General features: G+C 39.3%; 2 protein-coding genes and 1 long non-coding RNA gene across 4 annotated transcripts; all 3 read right to left on the reverse strand.

Annotated features, from left to right (window-relative positions):
* Window positions 1–3483: 3483 nt before the first annotated feature.
* LOC124280868 lies at window positions 3484–13435 on the reverse strand. The gene is made up of 2 exons (XR_006899789.1): window positions 13399–13435; window positions 3484–3644 (listed from the first exon to the last, which is right to left on the reverse strand). It is a non-coding gene; the product is annotated as an uncharacterized LOC124280868 (long non-coding RNA).
* On the reverse strand, window positions 5815–12793 carry LOC124280867 (zinc finger protein 239-like). Of its 2 annotated transcripts, none has more exons than XM_046716858.1 (2): window positions 12699–12793; window positions 5815–8771 (listed from the first exon to the last, which is right to left on the reverse strand). In XM_046716858.1, exon 2 carries the CDS (start codon window positions 8661–8663, stop codon window positions 7638–7640), a length of 1026 nt encoding a protein of 341 aa, XP_046572814.1. In that variant the 5' UTR covers window positions 8664–8771; window positions 12699–12793; the 3' UTR covers window positions 5815–7637. The 2 variants fall into 2 exon arrangements, with proteins under 2 accessions (XP_046572814.1, XP_046572815.1); XM_046716859.1 differs by having other exon boundaries at window positions 12752–12789.
* A 573-nt stretch (window positions 13436–14008) lies between the features above and the next one.
* On the reverse strand, window positions 14009–26645 carry LOC124280866 (zinc finger protein 271-like). The gene is made up of 2 exons (XM_046716857.1): window positions 22834–26645; window positions 14009–14019 (listed from the first exon to the last, which is right to left on the reverse strand). The coding sequence occupies exon 1, from the start codon at window positions 26535–26537 to the stop codon at window positions 23079–23081; it is 3459 nt and encodes a 1152-aa protein (XP_046572813.1). The 5' UTR covers window positions 26538–26645; the 3' UTR covers window positions 14009–14019; window positions 22834–23078.
* Between the last annotated feature and the right edge of the window lie 111 nt (window positions 26646–26756).

The raw sequence follows: 26756 nt of genomic DNA on the forward strand, positions 1-26756 counted from the left end.
AATTTGTTAACCATGTTTTTTTACAATGCTGATTGAATTCCAAATGGATTGTAGCTTACATGTTTGAGAATTTGTGCCAATAGATTCAGCTTGATGCTGAACAAGGTCATAATCAACATTCATCTTTTAAACACTCAATGCAGCATAATGTTGCAGTAGAAACATGACATCAGTCGTGATTCTAGTTAAAAGTATGAAATGAAAAACTAATATATTTACAAATAAAATGTAAGATTGCTTGTTTAAAGTATTAATATTTCAAGAGTTGTTTTCGTCATATTTGAATTGTCTGTTTTCAAATGACATGGATTGATATGAATCGATAGGTATAAACATTTGTTTTGTTACTGTTTCCCCAAGTCACCCTAATTTATTGAGCCAAATAGTTTCACTGACATTCCTGTGAATACGTGACAATGAGAAATTTTTAACAAAGCAGTTCACATGAATATTTACAACAGCAAAAAAAACATCCATTAAACATTTGCTCTTTCTAATTTGAATGTCAAAAGTTTGATCTAAGTTTGGTAATTTTACTCCTAATTCTTTCCCTGGTCCAAAATATTAAAAGTTGTGTTGTCGGAATTGTAACTTCAGGAGGAATGCAACATGGCGTTGGTCCATCAGCTGTTGGCTGCCCAATATCTGGTACATTTGGTAATATTTGAAGCTTTGTAGGGGTGTGTCTATTCAGGCTAGTAAATAATTCAGTTGAGGTACATCCCATTTTAATCTTCCCCAGAGTACTGAACACTGCCTATAAAAACAAGCTCTCGCAGAATGAAATGAGATAAGTCGGTTGAAGTGTGTTCAGTCATTTTGCTTAAACTTATCAAGGATAAGGGATTCTTGAGAAAAGTGTGTTCAGAGCCATTTTACCTTACATGCTTTGCAGGTTTCTTAAGAAAGTGTTCAATTTGACATGTAAGTTTAAAAGTATATCTATATTAGGGTGACATTGCAAGAGTGAGTTGCAGCATGCTGGGAGGTGTAGAGCTATTAATCCTAGTCAGCTGTTGCAGGTCTGCTTTCAGGGTATTCATTGCATCCCATGTCTCACAGTAACTGTTTTAAACTGATTGTAGGTTATCACAGGTCACACTGTGTTAAGCCCCATTTCATTTTCCCCATTTTTCATCAAGCCAAAGACCCAGGTTCCATTCCCCTGAATAGTACCATGTGTGGAGCCTAGTCCGTCTGATCCTGCTGGGATATTAACTCACTAACTTGAAGTATACAGGGCTTCTGAACCATGATCAGTATGCCCCCCACAAATAATCTGAAAATTAATCTTGCATGCAGCCTATGAAAGTCTTATGCAAATGTGTCTCACTTCCACCTTATCCATTTGGGCAATATTACGTTATGTTAAACTGATATGACTGAGATCCATACCGTGTCCATTCCTAATACTGTCTCTGCAGTCAAGAAAACAGGATATTAAGTTTCTTGAGAGGCATTTAGAAGTTGGTGAATGTATAAGAAGAGTAAATGGATGGCAACTTCTTCTTTAGTGTATAGCACGACGCTTCTGGGCTACCACTATATACCTCCATATGCTCGTCCAATAGGATATTAAACGTTTATAATTCTAGTTTTGCATTCTCTCACTGGGAGCTTGAGTGGTCAAGGAGTAAGGGGGAAATATTCAGTGATCTAAAGGGATTACACTTAGGGATTACAATCTACTGAAGTGCAAAATAAGGAAGGACATGCTAATATGTTCCTTCGAATAAGTCATCTTCCTATTCCTGAATGTTCCTTCGAATAAGTCATCCTCCTGTTCCTGAGCAAAAGGTTTATACTATTGAGAGGCGTAAGTGTTGTGTGGTTGTCTTTCTTTTGATTTGGTTAAGACATGAAGCTGAAGAGTCCAGAAATCTTCCGTTGAGAGCAGACCACTCATGACATAAAGAAGTATTGTATCACAGAGAAGATCTGATTTGAGTGAGACTGACACTAGGCTGCAAATGATTGGAAGTTTGAAAACTGAACACTGTCATTTGGAGGGATATGGTGTCAAGGTTATTTAACATGTACCTGTATTATTTCAGGATATATTTTAGCAGTGCAAGCAGAAATGTTTGCCAAAGAATCTTTTTGTGACTGGAGTTATTGAAATGATTGCGAGTAAGTTCTTTTCATGATATTTGGTTACCTTACAAAGTTTTAATGCTGTATGAATTCTGCAAGAAATGACATTTACGAGGTTGTAAGCAAGAAATAAATATATATCTATAAGCAAAAACTGGCCATTTTTATCTTGCAAGTAAGTAATAGTAATAGTTTAAGGATGAAAAAATTAATTTGTACTTTGTGAGAAATGAGATCTGTTTTCCGAATTCATCAAAATGTGTTTGTTGTTGATATTTTGGTCTTCGTATAGGATATAAGTAAAGTCATATTCCTGTTCACTGATGTTTAGATACACAAAAATCAGAACTTTTTTAAAATGACAAAATAAGGAAGAATAACATAAGCAAGCAGAAGATAGAATGCTCTTAAACTGTCTGTGCAATGGATTACAAATTGCCATTAATTCTTGTGGAATCGAATGTACCAATTTGGATTTATTATTTTTTCTGTTTTCCTCTATTTAACATGGTAAACCCAGTTTTTTATGCACCTGTTACTTTTGTGCCCATTTTTAGCATTTTCATCTGGAAATATCTGTAATTGGAGGTAGAAACTGAATAAGAGTAATCTATTATGCCTCCAAAGAGAGATTTTTTCGGAAGAAATCTGTGATCGTCAAATGAAAGGGTTGTCTTAGAAGAAATGTGTTGAGTAACAGATTGTTGTGTATCTCATGCTTCATCATGACTCACTGTGTGACAACTTGTTCATTTGGAATAAATTTGTTGCAATATTTATTGGGTTTGTTTTTTCGTCCATTATCGCCCACTAGTGTTGCCTGCCCTTGTTCTGTATGCATAATCCCAAGCCAGGGCTCGATTTAAGAGATGTTAACCTACTTGCACCAGGTGCAACCTAAGATAAACACCTAGTTGCACCAGCCAAATTCCAGTTGCACTGATTTTATGGAGAAATGAAAGAAATGTAATGAAAGAAACATGCTATTGAGTTATTTAGTTTACCCACTCAAAAACTGACCTGTACCTGGTGCAAGTTAGAATAATAACTACGTTGCACTTTGTAATATTGGCTAGCATCAGTGCAAGTAACAAAGCACTAAATCGAGCCCTGCAAGCCCATTCATGGTAACAAGTGCTCTCTTACTGGTAATTACCTTCTGTTGGGGTTCGTCACACCGAAGACTCAAGTTCGATTCCTCACATGGGTACAATGTGTGAAGTGCATTTCTGGTGTCCCACGCAGTCATATTGCTAAAAGCGACGTAAAACTAAACTCACTCACTATGTGGCTGGAAACTGAACCACTGACCTGCTGCTTTACAGGCAAACGTTGTATCCATTTGACAACAGTGGCTATACACTTGGAAAAAAAGTATCACAACACCTATGATTGTTAACCATACATTGATTTCATTATCAACACAAGATTTCATCGGTTTCATCAATTCATGTCAAGTAGTGTGTTAAAACAGTGGATTCCACATCATCGTTTGTCCAACAGAACAGTCTGAAATCACCTAAAATAGGCCAGGTACAGAGCCAGATGACCTATCAAAGGGTATGTTGTCATCAAAGCTGACAGAATATCTTGGAGCAGTTACATAAACATTATAGGTTGCAGAATACAACATAAGTCCTCCAGTATAAAATCTTGATCTATTGGAACAAGCCTTCCATCAAGAATGAACCCAATGCATCAATGTTAAATTCAACATCTGATACAGTTAATGAGGAGGACTGCCAGGGATGTTATTGTAGTTAGTGGAGGTTACACCAGACATTTCACTCAGTTAGTGATACTTACGTGATTTCTTGAGGATTGTATGCCAGAATCTTGAAAATGGCCGCACTTGTTAACATATGACCATCGTTATCAGCACTACAAAATAAGTCAATTTTCAGCTATGTTTGCCTTTATGAATAAACTCCAGTCAGGCTCAATGCCACTTTTAACTGGTTTTCAGTCCAATCAGGGCTTGTTATGAGAGGTGACTAACAGGATCGGGTGGTCATACTCGCCGACTTGGTTGACACATATCATTGTTACTGTTTAGACCATTGCTCCTGCTGTTCATCACTGGATTGTCTGGTCCAGACTAAATTATTTACAAACTGCTGCCGTATAGCTGGAATACTGCAGAAAGTGGCATTAAGCAACAAACCAAAAACTCAGATATTGATTCATCTAATTTGATGATCTAAAATATATCTGGAAATTATGTAATCTCTCAAATCTGAAATCAAAGCTTGGTTAGTAAAATGGACAATCATGAAAACAACAAACATATCTGCATTTCTTTGTTTTATTATCATGCTCATCGAGTTACAATATTAATAAAGCTGTATGTACCATATAGTATACAATGACAGGTGTACAGGAACAAAGGTTTAATACATGGCCTACTTGCACAAAACGATCTTAGCGCTACGACTATCTTAAGCCCATGTTGGAGAATGGGAGTTACAATCATTGCAGCTCTAAGATCGCTTTGTGCAAGTAGGCCCAGAACAACATATGGTGTATATTGTAGAACAATGGTCGAGGCCAGTAACGCAATCAGAATCTCTTCTGGAAAATATGTTCCCTGCATGTTGAGATATTATATGTGTTTTCCATATTATATATTGTATGACGAGTAGTTCTGTTACAATTCACTGGCATATTTGTTGAAACAAACTGAATCTCTTCATGAATTCAATTCATTATTCATGGTCACTACAATCTAATACATATGAATATTTTTAAGGGAGTGTTTTTACTTGGAACTAGTTTGTTTTTTATCTAAGTAAAAGTGAGCGAGTGTCTGAGTAAGTATGGTTTTACGCTGCTTTCATGGCAGGTGGACGCCATAAATGGGCTTCACACATTGTACCCATGTGAGGAATCGAAACCCGGGTCTTCAGCATGACAAGCGAACGCTTTAACCACTAGGCTACTCCACCACCCCAATCTAAGTAAGATACACAAAATGGAAGGCCCTTTACTGCACATTTGTTAGGCTATAAGCATCATTGTTTACAATGTATTGCCTTATTTAGCTTTACAGAAAATATCATTTAAATGTTTCAACTTAAGCAATAACATGGCACGTTTTCGTGTTCGTTACTATATATTCGGAAAACATCGTATTTGCCTCATAGTGTTTTTTGTTGCAACCCTAACGAGAAAGTCTATGAATGATAGTATGTAATCTTTTGGGATTTTGCATATGAACAAACACATCACACTGATGTTGTGAATTGTTCGTCGTGTTATGTTTTGAGATGCTACATTAAATCCAGCAACTGCCACATGAGGAGCCAAACCTGGTAAATATTGCAAGGATGACCAGGACTACATTTATTTGCAGCCTTTCTCAAGAGTGAGTTTAGTTTTACGCCGCACTCAGCAATATTCCAGCTATATGGCGGTGGTCTGTAAACAATTCAGTCTGGCCAGACAATCCAGTGATCAACAGCATGAGCATCGATCTGCGCAATTGGGAACCAATGACATGTGTCAACCAAGTCAGCGAGCTTGACCACCTGATCCCGTTAGTCGCCTCTTACAACAAGCATAGTCTCCTTTTGTGGCAAGCATTTGGTTGCTGAAGACCTATTCTACCCCGGATCTTCATGGGTCCCTTAAGGCTTTCTCTGGAAATTTGACTTACTGATCCCATAATAATTTATGAAACACTGTATTCTGTAACAACACTGGATTGTAATGTATATTTTCAGACTGATAATGTAATTAAGGTGAACATCTTAAGGCTCTCTTTGGACCAATCCAATGGAATCATACAAGAATTATCATTACAACAGGAAATGGTAGGAAAACATGATGTTTGTATTTTGTGAACTTCTTCCATTGTCAAATAATATCACCCACATTGCAATAACCATATCACCTTTAGCTTCCTAGTTTAACGCCACATTCAGCAATATTCCAGCTATATGACAACAGTCTGTAAATAATCAAGCCTGAAAAAGACAATCTAGTGGTCAACAGCATGAGCATCGATCTATACAATTGGGATACGGTGACATGTGTCATCCATGTTAGCGAGCCTGATTGCCCAAACCCACTAGTTGCCTCTTGCGACAAACATGGGTTGCTGAAGACCAATTCAAACCCGGATATTTACGGGTCTGCATGATTAGAGTTCTTTCAACTTATCATGTATATGGTCTGTCACTTGTTGACAAGGTGATGGGAAGAGATTTGCAACATCGTTCACATGGCTAACATGGTAAGACTCATAATCATGATTTCTGTCCATCAAAAATATCAATGAATATATTAACTATACCCTTACTGTGGCCATGTCAGCATCTTGTACAAATGCTACAATTTTTTTACAAATAATTTGGCAAACAAAATTGTGCCACATACTTAAAGGCATATTAAATGACAGTGGAAATCTCATTTCAAGGAATAAATTGCTGAGTATGTATGACAGAAAACTTGACAGAAAACCTTGCTAACGCATATAGGTCATACAACATGGAGAAAAGGATTTAATACCATGCTTCAAATACAAATCTACCGGTTACTTACTTGCCACATCTGAGGCTACATTCACTGTAAAACATCAGAGTGAGTGAGTTTAGTTCTACGCCGCATTCTACAGTAGTGGTGATCCGATTAATTGAAATAATTGAAGATTGATCGCAGTGACTAAACGACCAAGCCTGAGGTTGCCTGATATTGCTGGAATATTGCTAACAGTGGCGTAAATCTAAACTCACTCACTCACAAAATTCCTGCAAATCTGGAAAGATTGGCACCTAGAAATTATTATCAGTAGCCTTAACTGCATTGAGAACATTTGCAATGAACTGGTGATGAGATTTTTAAGGACCAAAGTTACTTTGTGTTATTTTCCATGATACTAATTCAGTTGGAAAAAATGTCATGAAATCATCGCAAGTTCACAGCAATTTCCTGCTAGCAAAACTTTCCACATTTACAATATATGCCATTTAAATTAACCTAAATCCAAAGTCATGTAAAAACCAGATAATAGCAACACCTTTTGTCAGGGATCATGGTTTCCGTAAATGTATAAATTCAGTACTCTGATAAATATCATATTGCAAGTTAAGTTTGCAATACAATATGTTTCAATTCATATCTTGTATTTCTTTCTCTAAGAAAGTTCTGAGGTAGCTACAGCCTAAGAAATAAACTGGTATTACCTCAATGGCTGACGGTGGGTAGCCAAGTGGTTGAAGAGCTTGCTTGTCACGCCAACAACCCAGATTTGAGTCCCCACATGTTACAATGTGTGAAGCCCATTTCTGGTGTCCCCTGCCGTGATATTGCTGGAATATTGCTAACAGTGGCGTAAAACTAAACTCACTCACTCACAAAATTCCTGCAAATCTGGAAAGATTGGCACCAAGATTTCGGACCTTTAATTGATGGGCCGAAGCCCAAGGTTCGATTCCCCATGTGGGTATAATGTGTGAAGCCCATTTCTGGTGTCCCCGCCGTGATATTGCTGGAATATTGCTAACGGTGGCGTAAATATAAACTCACTCACCTCAGTTTTGGCATTATTTTTTACATGCCCGATTGCCTAGAAGGTTCAAAAGTGTTTGACTAACTATACTGCTACATTTATAAGGCTGAACTTCACTGTGACAGATCATGTGGCTTTGCAGGGTACTTGAATGGGCGAATGCTTTCCCACACTCACTACACTCGTATGGCCTGACACCTCTGTGCGAAGTCATGTGTTTCTGCAGTTCAGCCGATCGTGTGAATACCATCTCACACTCACTACAGTTGTAAGTCGGAATATTACAGTGACTCTTCATATGTCTTTGCAGCTCAACAGATCGCGTAAACGCTTTCCCACACTCACTACACTGATGCGGCTTGACTCCACTGTGATATTTCATGTGTAGTCTGAGGTTGCCTGTTTCTGTAAAGGTTTTACCACACTGACCACACTGATATGGCTTGACTCCGCTATGATATTTCATGTGTATCAACAGGTAACCTGATCGGGCAAATGCTTTACCACACTCCTTGCAAGCATACGGTTTGAGGTCACTGTGACACTTCATGTGTCTCTGCAGGTCACACGTTCGTGCAAATGTTTTCTCACACTGGTTACATTCGTAAGGCTTTACATCACTGTGACAGCTCCTGTGCCTCTGCAAATGGCCTGATCGTGTAAATGCTCTTCCACACTCTGTACATTCATAAGGTCTGATGCCACTGTGAGATCTTGTGTGTGTAGTTAGTTGACTTGATGTTGCGAATGCCTTCCCGCACTCATTACACTGATATGGCCGAACTCCGGTGTGACTTCTCATGTGCCTCTGCAGGTCGCTTGATATTGTAAATGCTTTCCCACACTCCCCACATTCGTATGGCTTGACACCACTGTGAGATCTCATGTGTGCCTGCAGGCTACTTGAATGTTTAAAAACTCTCCCACATTCACCACACTGATATGGCTTCCCTCTTCCTTCATCCTCATCAGGCTTGTCAACATCACTCGTTGTTTCACATTCAGTATCAAGGTCAGGTTTGGGGTCAAGGTCACTAATCTGTAATTCTTCCTGTTCCATGATCTAGTCAGGCATGTGCACGATAACAAGTACCAAAGTACCTTCTTTCAACAACCATCTGCAGGCTTCTTCATAGGAACAGGCTACAGTGGTCACACTGACACAAATCTGAAAAGGAAAATTGATTTCTGATTTCTATTCCGTGATCATGCTGATCTTGACGTAACTCAACTGAACCCACCGATACATTTATATGCCTTCACCAGTCACACCATATCAGCCAGTGCCATACAGGTTCACCTGAAAACCTACCAAAATTATAACAGTAGACTAAAAAAGTTCCCTATACCAAGGTATTAAGTAGAACTGGGAGAACATGCAGTATGACCCTTGCTGCTATTAGGCAGACGGCAACTCTGTAACAGATAATTACTTTGGAAAGTGAAAATGATTTAATTTCTTAGCCTACAGTGACACCCCCACAAGAAAACTATGTTAATTGTTATTCAGGTCAGAACATTTTGTGCACATGTAGACATGCACCACTATTTTCAAGTTTTTTTTCTGTTCCTATTACATATTACAATCTCAAATTACAGAACACAACATTTGTACATTGAAATGCCTGATCTACATCATCGACATCAGAAGTCAAAGACACCAGCACATGGGACATTGGACAAGAAACTTCCATAATGGATGATCTGCAGGAAATGGACTTCTTGATGAACCAATGCTTATGCTCTCACAAAGTATAAAGCAGTGAGGCTGGGCCACGTTCCTGGGCCTCCTTTCACAAAGCACTAAGGTGATCGTAAGTCACTAAGGTAACCTTAGTGCAATGTTAAAGAATGGGAGTTAAGGCTCACCTTAGGAAAGGTTGCTTCGTGAAAGGAGCCCCAGGAGGCGATCGCAGCGCTATGACTGTCGTACGTCTATGTTAAAGTATGGGTGTTACGATCGTCTTAGCACTACGATCGTTTTGTTGAATGAGGCCCAGGTTTATACAATGCCACTGTAGAATACTTGTCAATACAAATAGTGCACTATTGGCTTTGTCAAGGACAAAGGCCCCAACACCATGCATCTGAAGGAGAGGATTGAAGACTGATCCATTGTCTCCCAGAGACTACATGCTGGTGCTGTTAGGCAAGACATTATGGGAATACACGTCAAGTGAAGAACAGTAACAAATCAAATAGAAAATCTCTAAAGTAATGTTTCAGATTGATTAGATGATAATTGTTTAACGCCACACTCAGCAATATTCCAGCTATGGCGGCGGTCTGTAAATAATCAAATCTGGATCAGACAATCAAGTGATCAACAGCATGAACATTGATCAATGCGATGACATGTGCCAACTAAGTCAGCAAGCCGGACCACCTGATCCTGTTAGTCGCCATTTACTCTTAGACACAAAAACATCCGGAGGGAATCATCCCAATATGAACAACTTGCATGCTTTGGAACCTTCACTTTCATCAAACGCTTGACTTTCATCAAATGAAATGGATATGTACAATAGTGGTTGAAGTCCAGTATTGTCATGTGTTGTGCATCCTCGACATGCTAAATCTCCACTATACCCTACAGGTTACACAACACCAAATGTTTTCCCATAGATTGTCTTTCCATGAAATGGATAATGTACAATAGTGGTGTGTAGGGTTCAACATGGTGATGGAAATCACAGCACTGAATACTTAAAATTGATTTTATTGTCACTTTCACTCATCAATCACAGCTGTCATCCTCTTCATTTGTTTACACGATCTCGGCTCAGTGAGCAAGCCATTCTCATTTAGTGTAGTATATCATTTGCTAGGCAAATCTGATAATCTCAACTTCTCAGGCATGAAGCTTCAATACTTTTTCCTGTCCAACATATCTATATGGCACAAGAATATATGGATTTGCTGCACTGACAGAGCTGTAAGAGTTATATCATGTCTATTTCACCAAAGCTCTCTGCACTATACCCTCTTATTTCACAAAAAAGGGGGCAATGCATCATGACTGGGACTGCCTTGATCATATCAATCCAAACTATATTTTGAACTCATTGAATTCAGGCCAGAAATTGGACAGGTTTAACATTAAGCAGCTTTAACATCCTGATTGTACTGGATGATGAACTTTGCCAGAATGTAATAAGTGAGGGGTTGGATTATGCCTAGCAGTCTGAAACACTGACCACAGTACCCTGTCAGCCTGTTAGTCCATCAAGGCTGAGATGAAATCTTTTTGATCTTACATTTGATCATTGATTCATCAAGCTAAGACTTTGAAATACTTCCAGAAATTCAAAACTATTGACTGTGTATTGTTTTGAGGCTGTTACACTTGCCAATTTCATGTATAAGCCAGTTTAGAGGGAACAAAGTGAAAAAATCCACATAACTTTGGAAATTTATTGGTTACCCTGCCCTAAACTGAATATTTTTAATTACAATTAACAGTATTTGACAATATCAGCTAAAAACAGAGCTTCTCTGCAGTAATTTATGGGTTACTATAAAATGTGAATTCAGACCCATAATATTACATTCCACAAGGGTCAGTTGTTATTATTTACATCTAAGCAGCTTCTGGGATTGATGTACAGCCCTTATTTCATGTCTGGGAAGCTGAAATACTACACACTGAGGCATTAAGGGGACACTGTCAGAAATTTCTAATGTATGAGGATGACCGAGTGATGGAATTTGGTAGTGAGACATTTTGGTGCCTTAACTGGACTGGGACACTTAAATGTACTATATGTACCTACATGTCCAAGTACTGCAACTTCTACAAGGCGGTGAAGCATATCGAAGCAAAGGGAGTATGCTTGATTAGACACTAAACAACAGACTTCTCGCCGCATGTCGAAATACCACATTGGATGTGAAGGCTTTTTTTCTGCTGTATTTGTGAAGATACACCTCCCCATTCACCAACAGGCATCTAAGCTGAAAATAGTGTTGAGATTACATTAAATGTCAAATCATAAAATCTATAACAGCAATGAGACAGTTGTTAATAAAGACAGAAATTCATTTTGAAAGTCCTATATAAAGGGGTATTTTTAAAAAAGGAAAAGAAAATTAGGTCGCATGTGCATATTCAAAAGGGGACAGGCAGAAAGAATTGATCATATGCTACACTGTTTGCATTTAAAACAAGGGTTTGTGACATGTTCTGCTGTCAGCAGTGAACAAATTTCATGATATTCTTATCATTTGACTTCAAATTGACCCTCAGGAGATGAACTTAGACACTCACATTGTTGTGGCAGTGGTGATTTTAACCTAATTTGTTGTCAAATTCATCAGTTCCAACAAATTTAGAAGCCAGGGAACCACTACTTGATGGTAAGACTCACCGTGGAGGGTCTTTTCCACTGTTCGACCACAAAAACGGGGCAACGCTCATATTCTGGACACTAAAACAATCTATTCCACTCCAAACAGCCCTATCTTTACTCCCAGTACCTTTTAAATTTGCCTCTACATTAATGCTAACATGTTTCCATGGTGAAATAAACACAGGAAATCATGTAAAGCTGTGACTGCTCGATCTTTACACAACACCAAATGTTTTGACAATGGCAAGGCTATCAACAGCCATTCCATGTTGGGTACACTCTGGCCTTTAAACTACCATAACTGATTGGATACTGTGAGAATGCATAAGTCATGGTGATGGAAATCCAGCAAATACTTAAAATTGGGAGGTGGAATAAAAACATTCTTATCATTTCATCCAATCACAGCTGTCACATGAGCCATAGATGCATCCAGGGTACTAGCTGGAGATTTATCACAACGGTATACCCTGGAGATTATCGAGGATGCCCTCGCAGCTGTGAAACAATGGCAAGCTTGTGTAAAAGACTGATGTGTCCAAGTGTCCAATATTTGGGAAAGAGTTCCTTCCGTTCCCCCAATTCTAAACCAAACTCTAAACCTAACCCTAAACCTAGCCCTAACTTAAATTTTGGACTTTTAATCATTTTGTGAGTTCTTTAGTAATTGTTGTGTTAAGTTTTGTTTATTATTCTATAATATTTATACATATTATTTGGGATTGGGGAACGGGAGGAACTCTTACCCAGTAATCAGTTCATTTCCAAACATTGCGTCGAAAACAGACATGTTGACAACCTCGTATTGTGTCGTCTGGTGTTCCGGATTTGTGCGAGTAATGACGAGTTCAAAGGGACACCACTCTATCATCCTCAATGTCCATAGTTTTTGCAGTCGGCGGTTGCTTTAAATGCAAGTTCAAACCCCCCAAAATGACCATTTACAAACTTTTGTCTTTAAGTGGGAAAAATATGAATGAAACCAACATGGTATTATATCCGTTTTATTGCGTAATTGTTGCTTGGTCCTAACCCTTGGCCACAGGCGTGTGTAGGTATCTATTCCTGAGGTGGAGGTGGAGGTGGAATTGGGGTTTACGTCGTGCTTGAGAATATTTCGCTCATGTGACGACGTGCATGCGTGTGTATGTGTATGTGCGGCTGCTTGTACTAGCCCAGACTGAAGCTGGTTTTATAGTGCTAGCCCACTGAGATACCATGCCTCAGAAAAGCATGAATATCCCACCCAGACACATTATACTGACTCCGAGCCGACCAGTCCTTGTTGTACCCATTAATGCCGAGCACCAGGCAGGGACCAACAAGTACCATATTTTAACGTCTTTTTGGTATGACGCGGTCGGGGATCGAACCCGCGACCTTCCGCTCTCCGGGCGGACGCTCTAACCACTACACCACGAAGGCGGTTATTCATGAGAACATTACTGTAGAGTGAGTGAGTTTAGTTTTACGCCACACTCAGTAATATTCCAACTATATGGCAGAGGTCTGTGAGAACGTTAGAAGAGTGGGTATGGTTTTACGCCGCTTTTAGCAATATTCTAGCAATATGACGACAATGAACATACATGTGGGAAATCGAACCCGGGTCCTCAGCGTGACGGGCGAATGCTTAACCACTAAGTTATCCCATCACTCAGAACGTTAGATGAAGCGATCTAATGCTCAGTCCCCTCAGAATGGTGACGTATTGTTAACATTCGGATATCTGTGTAAGCACCGTCGCCAGAAAGTAGAACAAAGACATCAGTCTTCAATACTGTAAATTGTTTTCCTCTAATTTCCATCTGTATGATTGTGTGCCGGTTCGACATAGAGTTATCTTCAGTTAATTTGGGAGACATAAACTTGCATTGTGGGTTCAATATTTCCTTGTGTAATTTGAATTTTATCATCCAAAACAATGTTCCACAGGAGATATCGCTTGTGTGAGATCATATGTTACCCCCAAGGAGATATCGTTTTGACAGTAGATTTTGTACAATGCCTTGACAATGCTATGACGTCATCAACTTGATGACGTCACAATGCTATGACACCACTGCACTGCAAGTCTAATGGTAGTACAGTGTTGAGAGATGTACATTTTTCATTGAAAAGTAATGAAGAATGATTTTTGATGATAAATAGAATCTCACCCTCGTGTCTACTGATATCAATTATATCAAGACTCGTTGATAAAGGTAAAAATAGCCTCGGCAAGCCTCGGATATTTGTAACTTTATCAACTCCTGTTGATATAATTGATATCAGTAGACACTTGGGTAAGATTCTCTATAAACCAACTTTTAATAACTATGTATGGTGTATATACATAATGCGTGTCATTGAAAGCTGTTAATGCATATATGAAACTGTCTTGAAGTTTACACTCTTTTTCTATATTTGCACAAGGATTAAAGAATTTAAGAAGGCTGTTTGTTACAGTGACTTCACCCCTGCTTTTTTGAAAGTGTGCGAAGTGGACAAATTAGTATAGTAGGCTCCGTCTGCCCGTCCATCCTAAAGCTCTTTCACTTCTCTATGGATCTGGTGCTGAGATGTCTTAGGGGTGTTTTTAGACCCTGATTTAATCATCGTGACTTTGAATTTGTTTTCAAGGTAATGGGAACCATTTGATCAATATTTCAGTTTGTTGTGGAAATAATACCTACAACTTAAAGGAAGTGAATGGAGCTTCGTATTTAAGCCTTAAATGTGTTTTATGCTCAATTTGTATCACCTATCTAGTTTTTAATCGGACAATTTGCATTACAGGTTAAATAATACTTTCCTCCATGCTTGTTAAAGATTACCGTCTGTTTGACTATAGAAGGTGTCCCCCAAGTATTGCTAAATATATCAGTTTAGAAAGGTAGTTAATAAATATTACGAGGCAAGATGTTCATGAATAACCTATACCCAAACACCTTTACATCTATTAGAAATTGTCATGCATCACAGAAAAAGTTGTTTGACAAACTATCATCATTATAAACATGATTGTTGGCAGTTGGCACAGACGGGCACACAGCAGCAACAGGAATGGACAGGTGCATCTGATGCACATGCATTTCGTGATAACTGTTGTGTGCTGATGACGAAATGAAGTTCACTGTACAAGCAAAAAAGTTGATAATTAAAATTAAAGTGTATGAGTTTTTTCGCGCTGAGGCGGAAACCGGAGGCCATTTTATGCCATCGATAGGTATATGAAAAGTGCTTCCAAGGCATTGTGAGTTTTTACACGGGCACTGAAACATATAATACAGAAGAGAGACACTGTTGTCGACACAACACATGTGTGTGTGTGTGTGTGTGGGAGATGTCAATGGCATCAAAGGTTAATAATTAGAACCAGGCCAGACAGGCAATCACTAAACTAAACACCTTGAAAACCAAGACAATTTGTCAGTAACGAAATACATACTATGGCGACTCTTACATTCTTTCGGGTATAGGTACCAAAAATAGCAGGAGAGAACAGGAGAGTATTGTGAGAACGATCAGATATCGTTCGTTTCAGAAATCATTTTCTCAGGACTATCCAGACAAAACCGTGATGCGGGGTATGAGCTGGTGTATCTTGACGACACTTGGGTAAATGCGTCTCATATCGCCAGCAGTCAATGGGTACCCGATGGAAATAAGGGATCACGGAGGAAACTGCCGCTGGGGAAGAGGGAAAGATTGATTATTCTCCATGCTGGATGCACCAGCCAGGGCTTCCTGCCTGGTTGTGATCTGGTGTTCAGAGCCACGGCCAAAGACAATAGGGACTACCATACAGAGATGAATGGAGGCGTTTTCTTCGAGTGGGTTCAAAATAAGTTAGTTCCAGCTTTGCTAAATAAGTCCCTTATAGTCATGGACAATGCGCCATGCCACAGCCTGCTGGATCCGAACAGCAAAACTCTGACGTCTAACAATCGTAAGGGCGATATGATTGCTTGGCTTCAACATCCCGTATCAGTTGAAAGTGACGAAGCCTCAGCTGTACGAAATCATCCAAACCCACAAACAAGACCCCGTATACAAAGTAGACACTTACATTAAGAGTAAAGGTCATGAAAGGTTGCGGCTATCACCATATTATTGTAACCTAAATCCAACCGAGATGATATAATGTATTCTGAAAGGTGACGTTGCAATATCAAATGCCACGTTTAAATTATAGTCCGATTGATTTCATTTGAGACCGATGAATTGCTCACTAACACAAAATCTAATAATTGCAACAAAATCAAATTTTGCACAGTCACGTGAAATCGACAGACCAACTCTGATGATTTGTATCTTAACTTTGGACACACGAATACAAAATTTGTTTAACAAACGATGATTATTTTGTTGTCGCTTACCGCTATTTTGTAGGATGGGGGATCACTTGCTGGTAGAACAGCCAGGCAATCAACAGGCGTCTGTAGTGAAATTTCAATTTCATACCTGCAACTCGCACACCTGGCTGTAGTAGTTTTGCAGATGGATTAGTTGAGGATGGGCAAAGTTAATATAAGGAGTAGTGACTCTGTGAAGATACTATAGGTCCCAAATGGAAGACTTGAAATTCACACCTTCTTCCGTTGATGTAAAAAACAAAGATCTGCATACTGCAGGACTAAAACTGATAATGCAGTCTCCCGGGGCTAAAACGCAACTTCTGTACTGATTCCATCTAGAGCTTGAGTGTTGATACTGAGTTCTTGAGAAAACTGGACACAGCAAGGTAAAATCTTTTGCTGACATCTGTCACTTAAAGTTCCTTATGACCTTCTTTTGTAGTATACCCGTGAAGATCAGGTGAACTGATCTTCAGTAACCCATGCTTGTCGTCATGCTGCCGCCATATAGCTGGAATATTACTGAGTGCTGCGTAAAACTAAACTCATTCACTCTTTTGTAGTAGATTCCCAATGACTAAATCCGCAGCTAATAGACTGGTTCCTTCAGGGTGGAATATTTGGCTCCTTTGTCCGAGTATGGGTAAAGGATAGTGGAGGCAGTAAGACTAATACCTTGTGAAATGAGGTTTATGGGAGCTGCTTATGATGTCCACAGAGAAGGAAGTTCTGTCCCTACATAGCATCTGGGCCTGGGGATCCTTCTCAGCCTGTTTCAGACAGTGTTGTTCCTATAATGCCACCTCAGTGTATTTGGTTATTAGACAAGAATACAGTGATTCCATTTCTATCTTCTGCCCAGAGTTTAGTCTGTCTCACAGTCCCTGAACCACATTATTTTCCCCTGCTGTCTAGCCCTCCCTGCAATGCTAAAGCCCTAAATGAAGCAAGTCTAGATTCCCTCAGGTTCTGAATTTCCCATCTGACCGGGGCTCCTTTTCAATTTTAATAGTGTATTTGTTACTATCAAAATTATATATATTCAGAGACTAAGCGTTTGTCATGGGTTGTCATGAAGTAGATATCTTGGACCTTCTCAACCTGGAGAGTGCTTCAACATTCTCAGCAAGTTGGATCAGGGTTCTCATGTGTTGAATAAGTTAAACAATATCAACCAATACCTGAATTTTCATTATCTAGTGATCTTTTTCAGACTTGACTTAGCTGATGGTGACTCCAGCACACACATGAAAGAAGTGTGGTTTTTACTGCCACTGTGAGCTGAAGAGCTGGATGCCTATTGGTGGGACTTAGCAAGTAGTTGAATGTAGTTGACAGTGAAGTAGACTTAAGCTTTGTGTAATTGCAGCAAAAATACAGGATTTAAAGCAATGATATCAAAGTGGTACAGGATTGGTAAAAATTTGTAGAAATTCTGCACAGCAACTTGCAGAGCCTGATGACTGGGGCCACCCATGTCATAATGTGAGATGCTTTCGCAAGTCTTAAATTATATGAATAAGTATGGATGGGCAAAAGGTTGGAGTGAGTGAGTATGGTTTTACACTGCTTCTAGCAATATTCCAGCAATATCATGGCAGGGGACACCAGAAATGGGCTCCACACATTGTACCCATGTGGGGAATCGAACCAGGGTCTTCGGCGTGACAAGTGGATGCTTTAACCACTAGGCTACCCCAAGTTTGGAAAGACAACAACACAGTATAGGAATTATAAGATGAGACCTTTACTTACATCATATTCAAAACTTCTACAACATTCAATATTGTATTAAAGCGGTCGTTCAAGTACGAGCCCTTTGATAAACTGAGAGGAAACTTTACAAGTTCCTCCAACCAACTCCATACAATGCCAAATATTATCATGATGCCAATTTCCTCACTTCTTCACAGAAAACAAAGCAGTGAATAAAGGGCATATAATGTCCATATGAATATAATCATCAAAGTCTGAACCATGTTTGTTCTCTCCTGCTATATTCCTGACAACAAATTTGAATTTTGTATGACTTTGATAAGCATTCCATTCATTTGTCAATCTTGTAATCACCATGGCACTTGCCAAATATGTAAAACACAAGTTGCTGTAATCATTGCTGTTACATTATAGGACAGAAGTATAAACAAATATGAAACAATTAGATAATAGGCCAGCGGTCATCTGCAGCTAGCTTGCACAAATAAACAGATCAATCTATTGGAGCTTTAGCAAGATTTTGTTGGAGACCCCCCAAAATGTTTATGTCTGTCAATGCCCATCCGGAAATTTATTTTTTCAGAGGGTAGAGTCAGTGAGGTTTCTGAAAAATTAAATTCAAAGGTCAAGGTCATGTTCCAACACAAACATGCTTGATACTTTCATAAGCAGTTAAGTGCTACATACAGCATACCATTATAACTTGTATCATTAACAACATTGTCTTTTAAAAGTATGGTGATGACAGTCTGTTCATGACCTTGCGATATGATATCCTGACATACCATCCAAATAATGGATTTAGGGACCGTTCATAATTTATGGCTTGGGGGGGTGATGATGATTTTTATGGAGAAGCATGTACAATGTGACTGCCCCCCACTAAAATCTATGTACAAAGTAAGTGACCCCTCTACTTGTCATGTACAAAATCAATGACCCCCCTCCCCTTCAGATATTTTTCACGCATAATTTTCAAATATTTTTGAGTACAAAATTGATGACCGCCCTACCTCCCCAGAACAAAATGGGTGATCCGCCCTTAAAATTATCATCACCCCCTCCACACACACACACCCACCCACCCCCCAGCCATAAATTATGAAAGGTCCCTTACTATGATAAGAGAAATAACATCAGTAAAAATGAACATTGACGGAAAAGAAATCCAAATTTTAAACCTGAAAAATTGAAACTAAAACATACTTCTAGTTCATATGAACAACATTTTTTATCTATGACTATCTACTAAGGCATTCCATGTTTTACTTTGGAGCCATGGTTTGATGTTTTAACAGATTGACCCTAAATTACATTCACTAATTCACTTCACACCATGTCACAGGCACTGGCACTTTCTTGAAATTGTGCACTGAGTGAGAGAGTAAAAGAGTGTATTTAGATTTATGTCACTTTTATCAATATTCCAGTGGGAAACACCAAAAATAGGCTCCACACAATGTACCCATGTGGGGAATCAAACATGGGTCTTTGTTGTGACGAGTGAACGCTTTAACCAATAGGCTACCTCTTGTGCACTAAGAATCAGCACAGTACAAATGGGACAAGTGACTCATTTCTTGTGGGGCAGTCTTTCAAGAAGGTGATAGAAACTTTCATCAATAAGTCTCCATCCAAAGAAGGTGGGTATGGCAACTGACCATGGAAGAGCCCAAAATCGTATGTGTCAAAACATTTGCCAACCCGAAACTTCTTTTTTAAGAATGTAGCATCAGTGAGGTTTTTGATACAATACATGGTGCTGTATTTAGCAGTGACGAATGATACCAGATAATAAATTAAACTTGAAGCGAGAATAGCCACAAATTGATTGCTGCAACCTTGACCTTTGACCTAGTCAAAATACAATGGTTACCTTGGAACACTCCTAGAGATTCCAAGTTTCCAAGAATTCTAATGATACCAATACATCTTGCTACTCCTCCCATAGAAATGTTTAAACTTTGGACGCCAGAATCAAATGGTCTTGAAAATTCCATAACCATTCTAAACCTGCAAGAATAAACATATTAGGGCCCTGTTGTAGGGCATTGTTGTAATAAACAGATGTTTTTTCCACAGCGTTTCAACTGCGAACATTCTCATAAGGATATTAATCGTTCATAATGTTAAAGGCCATACAATGTTCCCATTTGTTACCAAAAAAACCCAGTAAAATCATAATGATTTGAACCGCCTCCGTGGTGTAGTGGTTACAGCGTCCGCCCGGAGAGCGGAAGGTCGCGGGGGTTCGATCCCCGGCCGTGTCATACCAAAAGACGTTAAAATATGGTACTTGTTGGTCCCTGCCTGGCGCTCGGCATTAATGGGTACAACAAGGACTGGTCGGCTCGGAGTCAGTATAATGTGTCTGAGTGGGGTATTCATGCTTCACTGCGGCATGGTATCTCAGTGGGCTAGCACTATAAAGCCAGCTTAAGTCTGGGCTAGTACAAGCAGCTGCACATACACATACACACGCATGCACGTCGTCATATGAGCGAAATATTCTCTAGCACGACGTTAAACCCAATTTCACCTCACCTCACCTCATAATGATTTGAACAATATACCCGGTATGACATTTTAACAAGGGAAACACATGTTCCAAGGGGCAGCTTCCTCAGTCTGGCAATTTCATAGAAAAATTACAGCTGTGAGCTAAAAGATGTTAGTCATCATATACTAAAGGAAAAAAAATAAGGGATCACATTAAAGCACAAGTGTTTCTTTATTTTGTTCCAGGTTTCTTCACAAGCGTTGTATCGCACAACTTGTGAAGAAACCTGGAAACAAATAAAGGACCACTTGTGCTTTCATGTGATCCCTTATTTTTTCGCCTCAGTATACATTGGATATTGAGATGAAATTGTGGTCAATATTACAGATATATCATATCTGCCTATAAGTAACTGAATACACTGGTTGGCCAGACATTACCCAAGGTCTGCTGGCATGATAGAAACAATGCCTGATCTGCCAGCAGAAGTCCAACTACAGGCTTTCTAAACCAACTGACCTAAACCTACACTACAGAAAACAAACCGACACCAGAGTACTAAACTAAATTCTTTCTAAAATCATATTATAAGAAAGGAAAGATTTTGGCCCACAATCCCCGTTATTTTAATCAACCCCAACCCTAAACATAAACCTAACCCTAAACTCTCGAAATAATCATAATGAATAGAAAACATTTCAAGCAGGGTTATGGGCGGAACTCTTACCTAAAAATACAGACATACTACATGTACTCAAGTGAAGGCCAGGCTATGGACATACTAACCTAAAGGCTATGTAACGACACAGGCATACTAGACAAAAAGCTATGTAACCTCACTGACACAGACATACTGAAGTAAAGGCTACGTAAACATTTACAGAGACATACTGAAGTAAAGGCTACGTAATCATTTACATAGACATACTCAAGTAAAGGCTACGTAAACATTTACATAGACATACTGAAGTAAAGGCTACATACAAACATTGACACAGACATACGAAGTAAAGGCTACGTAATCATTTACATAGACATACTGAAGTAAAGGCTACATACAAACATTGACACAGACATACGAAGTAAAGGCTACGTAATCATTTACATAGACATACTGAAGTAAAGGCTACATACAAACATTGACACAGACATACGAAGTAAAGGCTACGTAATCATTTACATAGACATACTGAAGTAAAGGCTACGTAATCATTTACATAGACATACTGAAGTAAAGGCTACGTAATCATTTACATAGACATACTGAAGTAAAGGCTACGTAAACATTTGCATAGACATACTGAAGTAAAGGCTACGTAAACATTTACATAGACATACTGAAGTAAAGGCTATGTAATCATTTACATAGACATACTGAAGTAAAGGCTATGTAATCATTTACATAGACATACTGAAAAGTAAAGGAAGTAAAGGCCTAACGTAAACATTTACATAGACATACTGAAGTAAAGGCTATGTAATCATTTACATAGACATACTGAAGTAAAGGCTACGTAAACATTTACATAGACATACTGAAGTAAAGGCTATGTAATCATTTACATAGACATACTGAAGTAAAGGCTACGTAAACATGAACATAGACATACTGAAGTAAAGGCTACGTAATCATTTACATAGACATACTGAAGTAAAGGCTACGTAAACATTTACATAGACATACTGAAGTAAAGGCTATGTAAACACACTGTCACGGACGCACTCATGTAAAAGCTTTGTAACCTCACTGACATGGACAAAGTGAAGTAAAGTCTACGTAAACACACGAACACAGACATACTGAAGTAAAGTCTACATAACCATGTTGACATAGGCACACTGAAGTAAAGTCTACGTAACCACGTTGACACAGGCACACTGAAGTAAAGTCTACGTAACCACATTGAAACAGACATACTGAAGTAAAGTCTACATAAACACACTGACACAGACATACTGAAGTAAAGTCTACGTAACCACGTTGACACAGGCATATTGAAGTAAAGTCTACGTAAACACACGGACACAGGCATATTGAAGTAAAGTCTACGTAAACACACGCTTTGACACAGACATATTGAAGTAAAGTCTACGTAAACACACGGACACAGGCATATTGAAGTAAAGTCTACGTAAACACACGGACACAGGCATATTGAAGTAAAGTCTACGTAAACACACGGACACAGGCATATTGAAGTAAAGTCTACGTAAACACACAGACACAGGCATATTGAAGTAAAGTCTACGTAAACACACGGACACAGGCATATTGAAGTAAAGTCTACGTAAACACACGGACACAGGCATATTGAAGTAAGGAACACATAGTGTTCCTTTAATTATTCTCAGATTTCCACCCACAGCGCTATTCAAAGCTGGTGATGAAAACTGGAAAATATTAAAGGAACACTTGAATTTTCCAGTTCCTTTATTTGTTTCTCTCAGTATATAATTTCAGGATGATTCACTTGTCTGTGATGAATCGCTTGCCATAATTTCAACCTTTCATACACCAACTTCTCTGACTTTGAATTCACATTTATTCTTTCCATGATTCAAATATCATTTCAGGATGATTCGCTTGTCTGTGATGAATCGCTTGTCTGTGATGAATCGCTTGTCATAATTTCAACCTTTCGTACACCGGCTACTCTGACTTTCAATTTACAGCTATTCTTCCTGTGCGTCTGTAAAGAACCTGACTGGGTGAACGACTTCCCACACTTGCCGCACCTAAAAGGCTTCTCCCCAGTGTGGTGCCTCATGTGTCTTTTCAGGCAACTTGCTTGTATAAATGCTTTGTCACATTCACTACACTGATAAGGCTTGTTTTCACTGTGAAGCTTCATGTGTCTCTCTAAGTCAGCCTTTCGTGAGAAAGATTTCTCACACTTACTACACCTGGTAGGCTTGGCCTTGCTATGTGCCGCCATCATGTGGTCCCTCAAGCTGCATGACTGTAAGTATGCTTTGTCACACTTAGTACATGGATAGGGCCGGACTTCCTTGTGGCACCGTTCATGTCTCACCAACGTTCCCAACTGTGCAAACGTTCTCCCACATTCATCACATTCATAAGGTTTGCTGCCACTATGACACCTCTCGTGTCTTTCGAGGTCAGATAATTGCTTAAATACTTTCGCACAATTGCTACAACGATGACTGTTTTTCACAAATTGGTTATGACAACTTATCATGTGTCTTTCAAGCTGACATGAAGTTACAAATTCTTTCTTACACTGATCACAGTTATGAGGACGTTCTCCACTGTGAGTCCTCAAGTGTACTCGTAAAGATTCTGATTGTGCAAATTTTTTTCCACAAATACGACACTTATATGGTTTCTCCCCAGTGTGACATCTCATGTGTCTCTTGAGGTGATTTGAACGTGTAAATGCTTTTCCGCACTCCTTACAAGCAAAAGGCCTCTCACCACTGTGACACCTCATGTGAGTGCTAAGAGTTCCTGATTCCGTGAAGGTTTTCCCACACACGCTGCACAGGAAGGGTTTGATTCCATTGTGAGTCCTCTGATGTGCATTGAGGTTACTTGAATGACTGAAGGATTTCCCACACTGATCACATTTATAAGGCTTGAGTCCACTGTGGCCCCTCATGTGTCTCCTTAGATCACTTGAAGAAGTGAATGATTTATCACACTTTTTGCACTTGGCACCTCTGTGACTTTTCTTGTGTTCCTTTAGGTCACTTAATGAAGTAAATTCTTCATCACACTTTTTGCACTGTAATGGCTTGGCACTTCTGTGACTCTTCTGGTGTTCCTTCAGATCACTTGATAAAGTAAATTCTTCATCACACTTTTTGCACTTTAATGGCTTGCCACTACTATGACTCTTCTGGTGTTCCTTCAGATCACTTGATGAAGTACATTCTTCATCACACTCATCGCTCTGTAATGGCTTGCCACTACTATGACTCTTCTGGTGTTCCTTCAGATCACTTGCTGAAGTACATTCTTCATCACACTCATCGCTCTGTAATGGCTTGCCACTACTATGACTCTTCTGGTGTTCCTTCAGATCACTTGCTGAAGTACATTCTTCATCACACTCATCGCTCTGTAATGGCTTGCCACTACTATGACTCTTCTGGTGTTCCTTCAGATCACTTGATAAAGTAAATTCTTCATCACACTCTTCACACTGAAATTCAACGGTACTTCTGTGACTCTTCATATGTCTCTGCAGTACACTTGCTGAAGTAAATTCTTCATCACACTCTTTGCATTGTAATGGAACCGCACTTCTGTGACTCTTCATATGTCTCTGCAGTACACTTGCAGAAGTAAATTCTTCATCACACTCTTTGCATTGTAATGGAACCACACTTCTGTGACTCTTCTGGTGTTTTTTCAGATCACTTGCAGAAGTACATTCTTCATCACACTCTTCACACTGAAATTCAACCGCACTTCTGTGACTCTTCATATGTCTCTGCAGTACACTTGCTGAAGTAAATTCTTCAGCACACTCTTTGCACTGTAACGGTTTGGCACCACTGTGACTCTGGTGCTTTTTCAGATCACTTGATGAAGGATTTTTTTTATGACACTTTATCAGCTTAGCATTAACGTGACTCTTTTTGTGTTTCTTCATGTCACTTGATGAGGTGAACTCCTGTTTACATTGATCACACTGTAATGGCTTGGAAACACTTTGACTCTTGCGTTTCCTCAGAATTCTTGATGAAATTAATTCTTTATCATGCTGCACTGGCTTGGCCCCACTGTGACTCTTCTTGTGTTTCTGCAGAACTCTTGCTGAAGTAAATTCTTCATCACAGTCTTCGCACTGTAATGGCTTGGCACCACTGTGACTCTTCTTGTGTCTCTGAAGGTCATTTGATGAAGTAAATTTGTCATCACACTCTTCACACTGTAATGGAACGGCACTTCTGTGACTTTTCTTGTGTTTCTGCAGAACACTTGCTAAAGTAAATTCTTCATTACTATCTTCGCACTGTAATGGCTTGGCACCACTGAGTTCTTTCAGTTCACTGCTCGAGGTAATTTCTTGATCACCCTTTCCACTTTGTAATCTCTTGTCACAACTTTGACCTCCATTGTATTTCTCCTGAACACTTGAAGTAAATTCTTTTTCACGCTCTTTGCCCTGCAAAGACTTGGCAACACCGTGACCCCTCATGTGATCTTGAAGGTGACTAAACAAGCTATATTCTTGACCACACTGACCACACTGAAATGCATGTATCTCACGCTGGATGTTTGCGTGAGCTTGATGGTCATCAGATGAAGAAGTCTTGGCACAACTTTGACCTCCATTGTATTTCTCCTGAACACTTGAAGTAAATTCTTTATCAAGCTCTTTGCCCTTAAAAGACTTGGCAACACTGTGACCCCTCATGTGATCTTGAAGGTCACTGAACAAGCTATATTCCTGACCACACTGTCCACACTGAAATGCATGTATCTCACGTGTGATGTTTTCGTGAGCTTGATGGTCATCAGATGAAGAAGTCTTGGCACAACTTTGACCTCCATTGTATTTCTCCTGAACACTTGAAGTAAATTCTTTATCAAGCTCTTTGCCCTGCAAAGACTTGGCAACACTGTGACCCCTCATGTGATCTTGAAGGTCACTGAACAAACTATATTCTTGACCACACTGTCCACACTGAAATGCATGTATCTCACGCTGGATGTTTGCGTGAGCTTGATGGTCATCAGACAAAGAAGTCATTTCACCATGCGAAGACCCGGCAACACTGTGACCCCTCATGTGATCTTGAAGGGCACTGAACAATGTAAACTCCTCATCACACTGACCACACTGAAATGCATGTACATCACAGTGGTTGTTCGTGTGTTCCTGCAGGTCAGTTGACGAAGTAAATACCGCACCACATGTGCTGCACAGATACGGTTTTTCTTCCCTCATGTGCTGAACAGATGTGTCAACACCATCGCTCGTCAACACATCCTCACATTTTATGTCTGCCGGCTCTGCCTTAAGGGTACTAATGGTCATTTGTATTTGGTTCTCCATATTTAAAAATGGATCAATCAGCCTTCTCTATATCACCATTGTTCATAGGTCTTTGTTCACTTCCTCAAGAACCTTCTCATTTGGAAACCCTAGCTCACTTGTCAGTTGGGTACTGAAAAAGAAAATTTTAAAATGGAGAAAGGTGTTCACAGAAACAAATATCCTTTAGGTCATTTCTAACCTTTCCGTTACTGTGAGACCATGACTACTAGATGAAGA

The sequence above is a fragment of the Haliotis rubra genome, unplaced genomic scaffold, assembly GCF_003918875.1.
Source record: "Haliotis rubra isolate DU_JTF1 unplaced genomic scaffold, ASM391887v1 Scf275, whole genome shotgun sequence".
NCBI lineage: Eukaryota > Metazoa > Mollusca > Gastropoda > Lepetellida > Haliotidae > Haliotis > Haliotis rubra.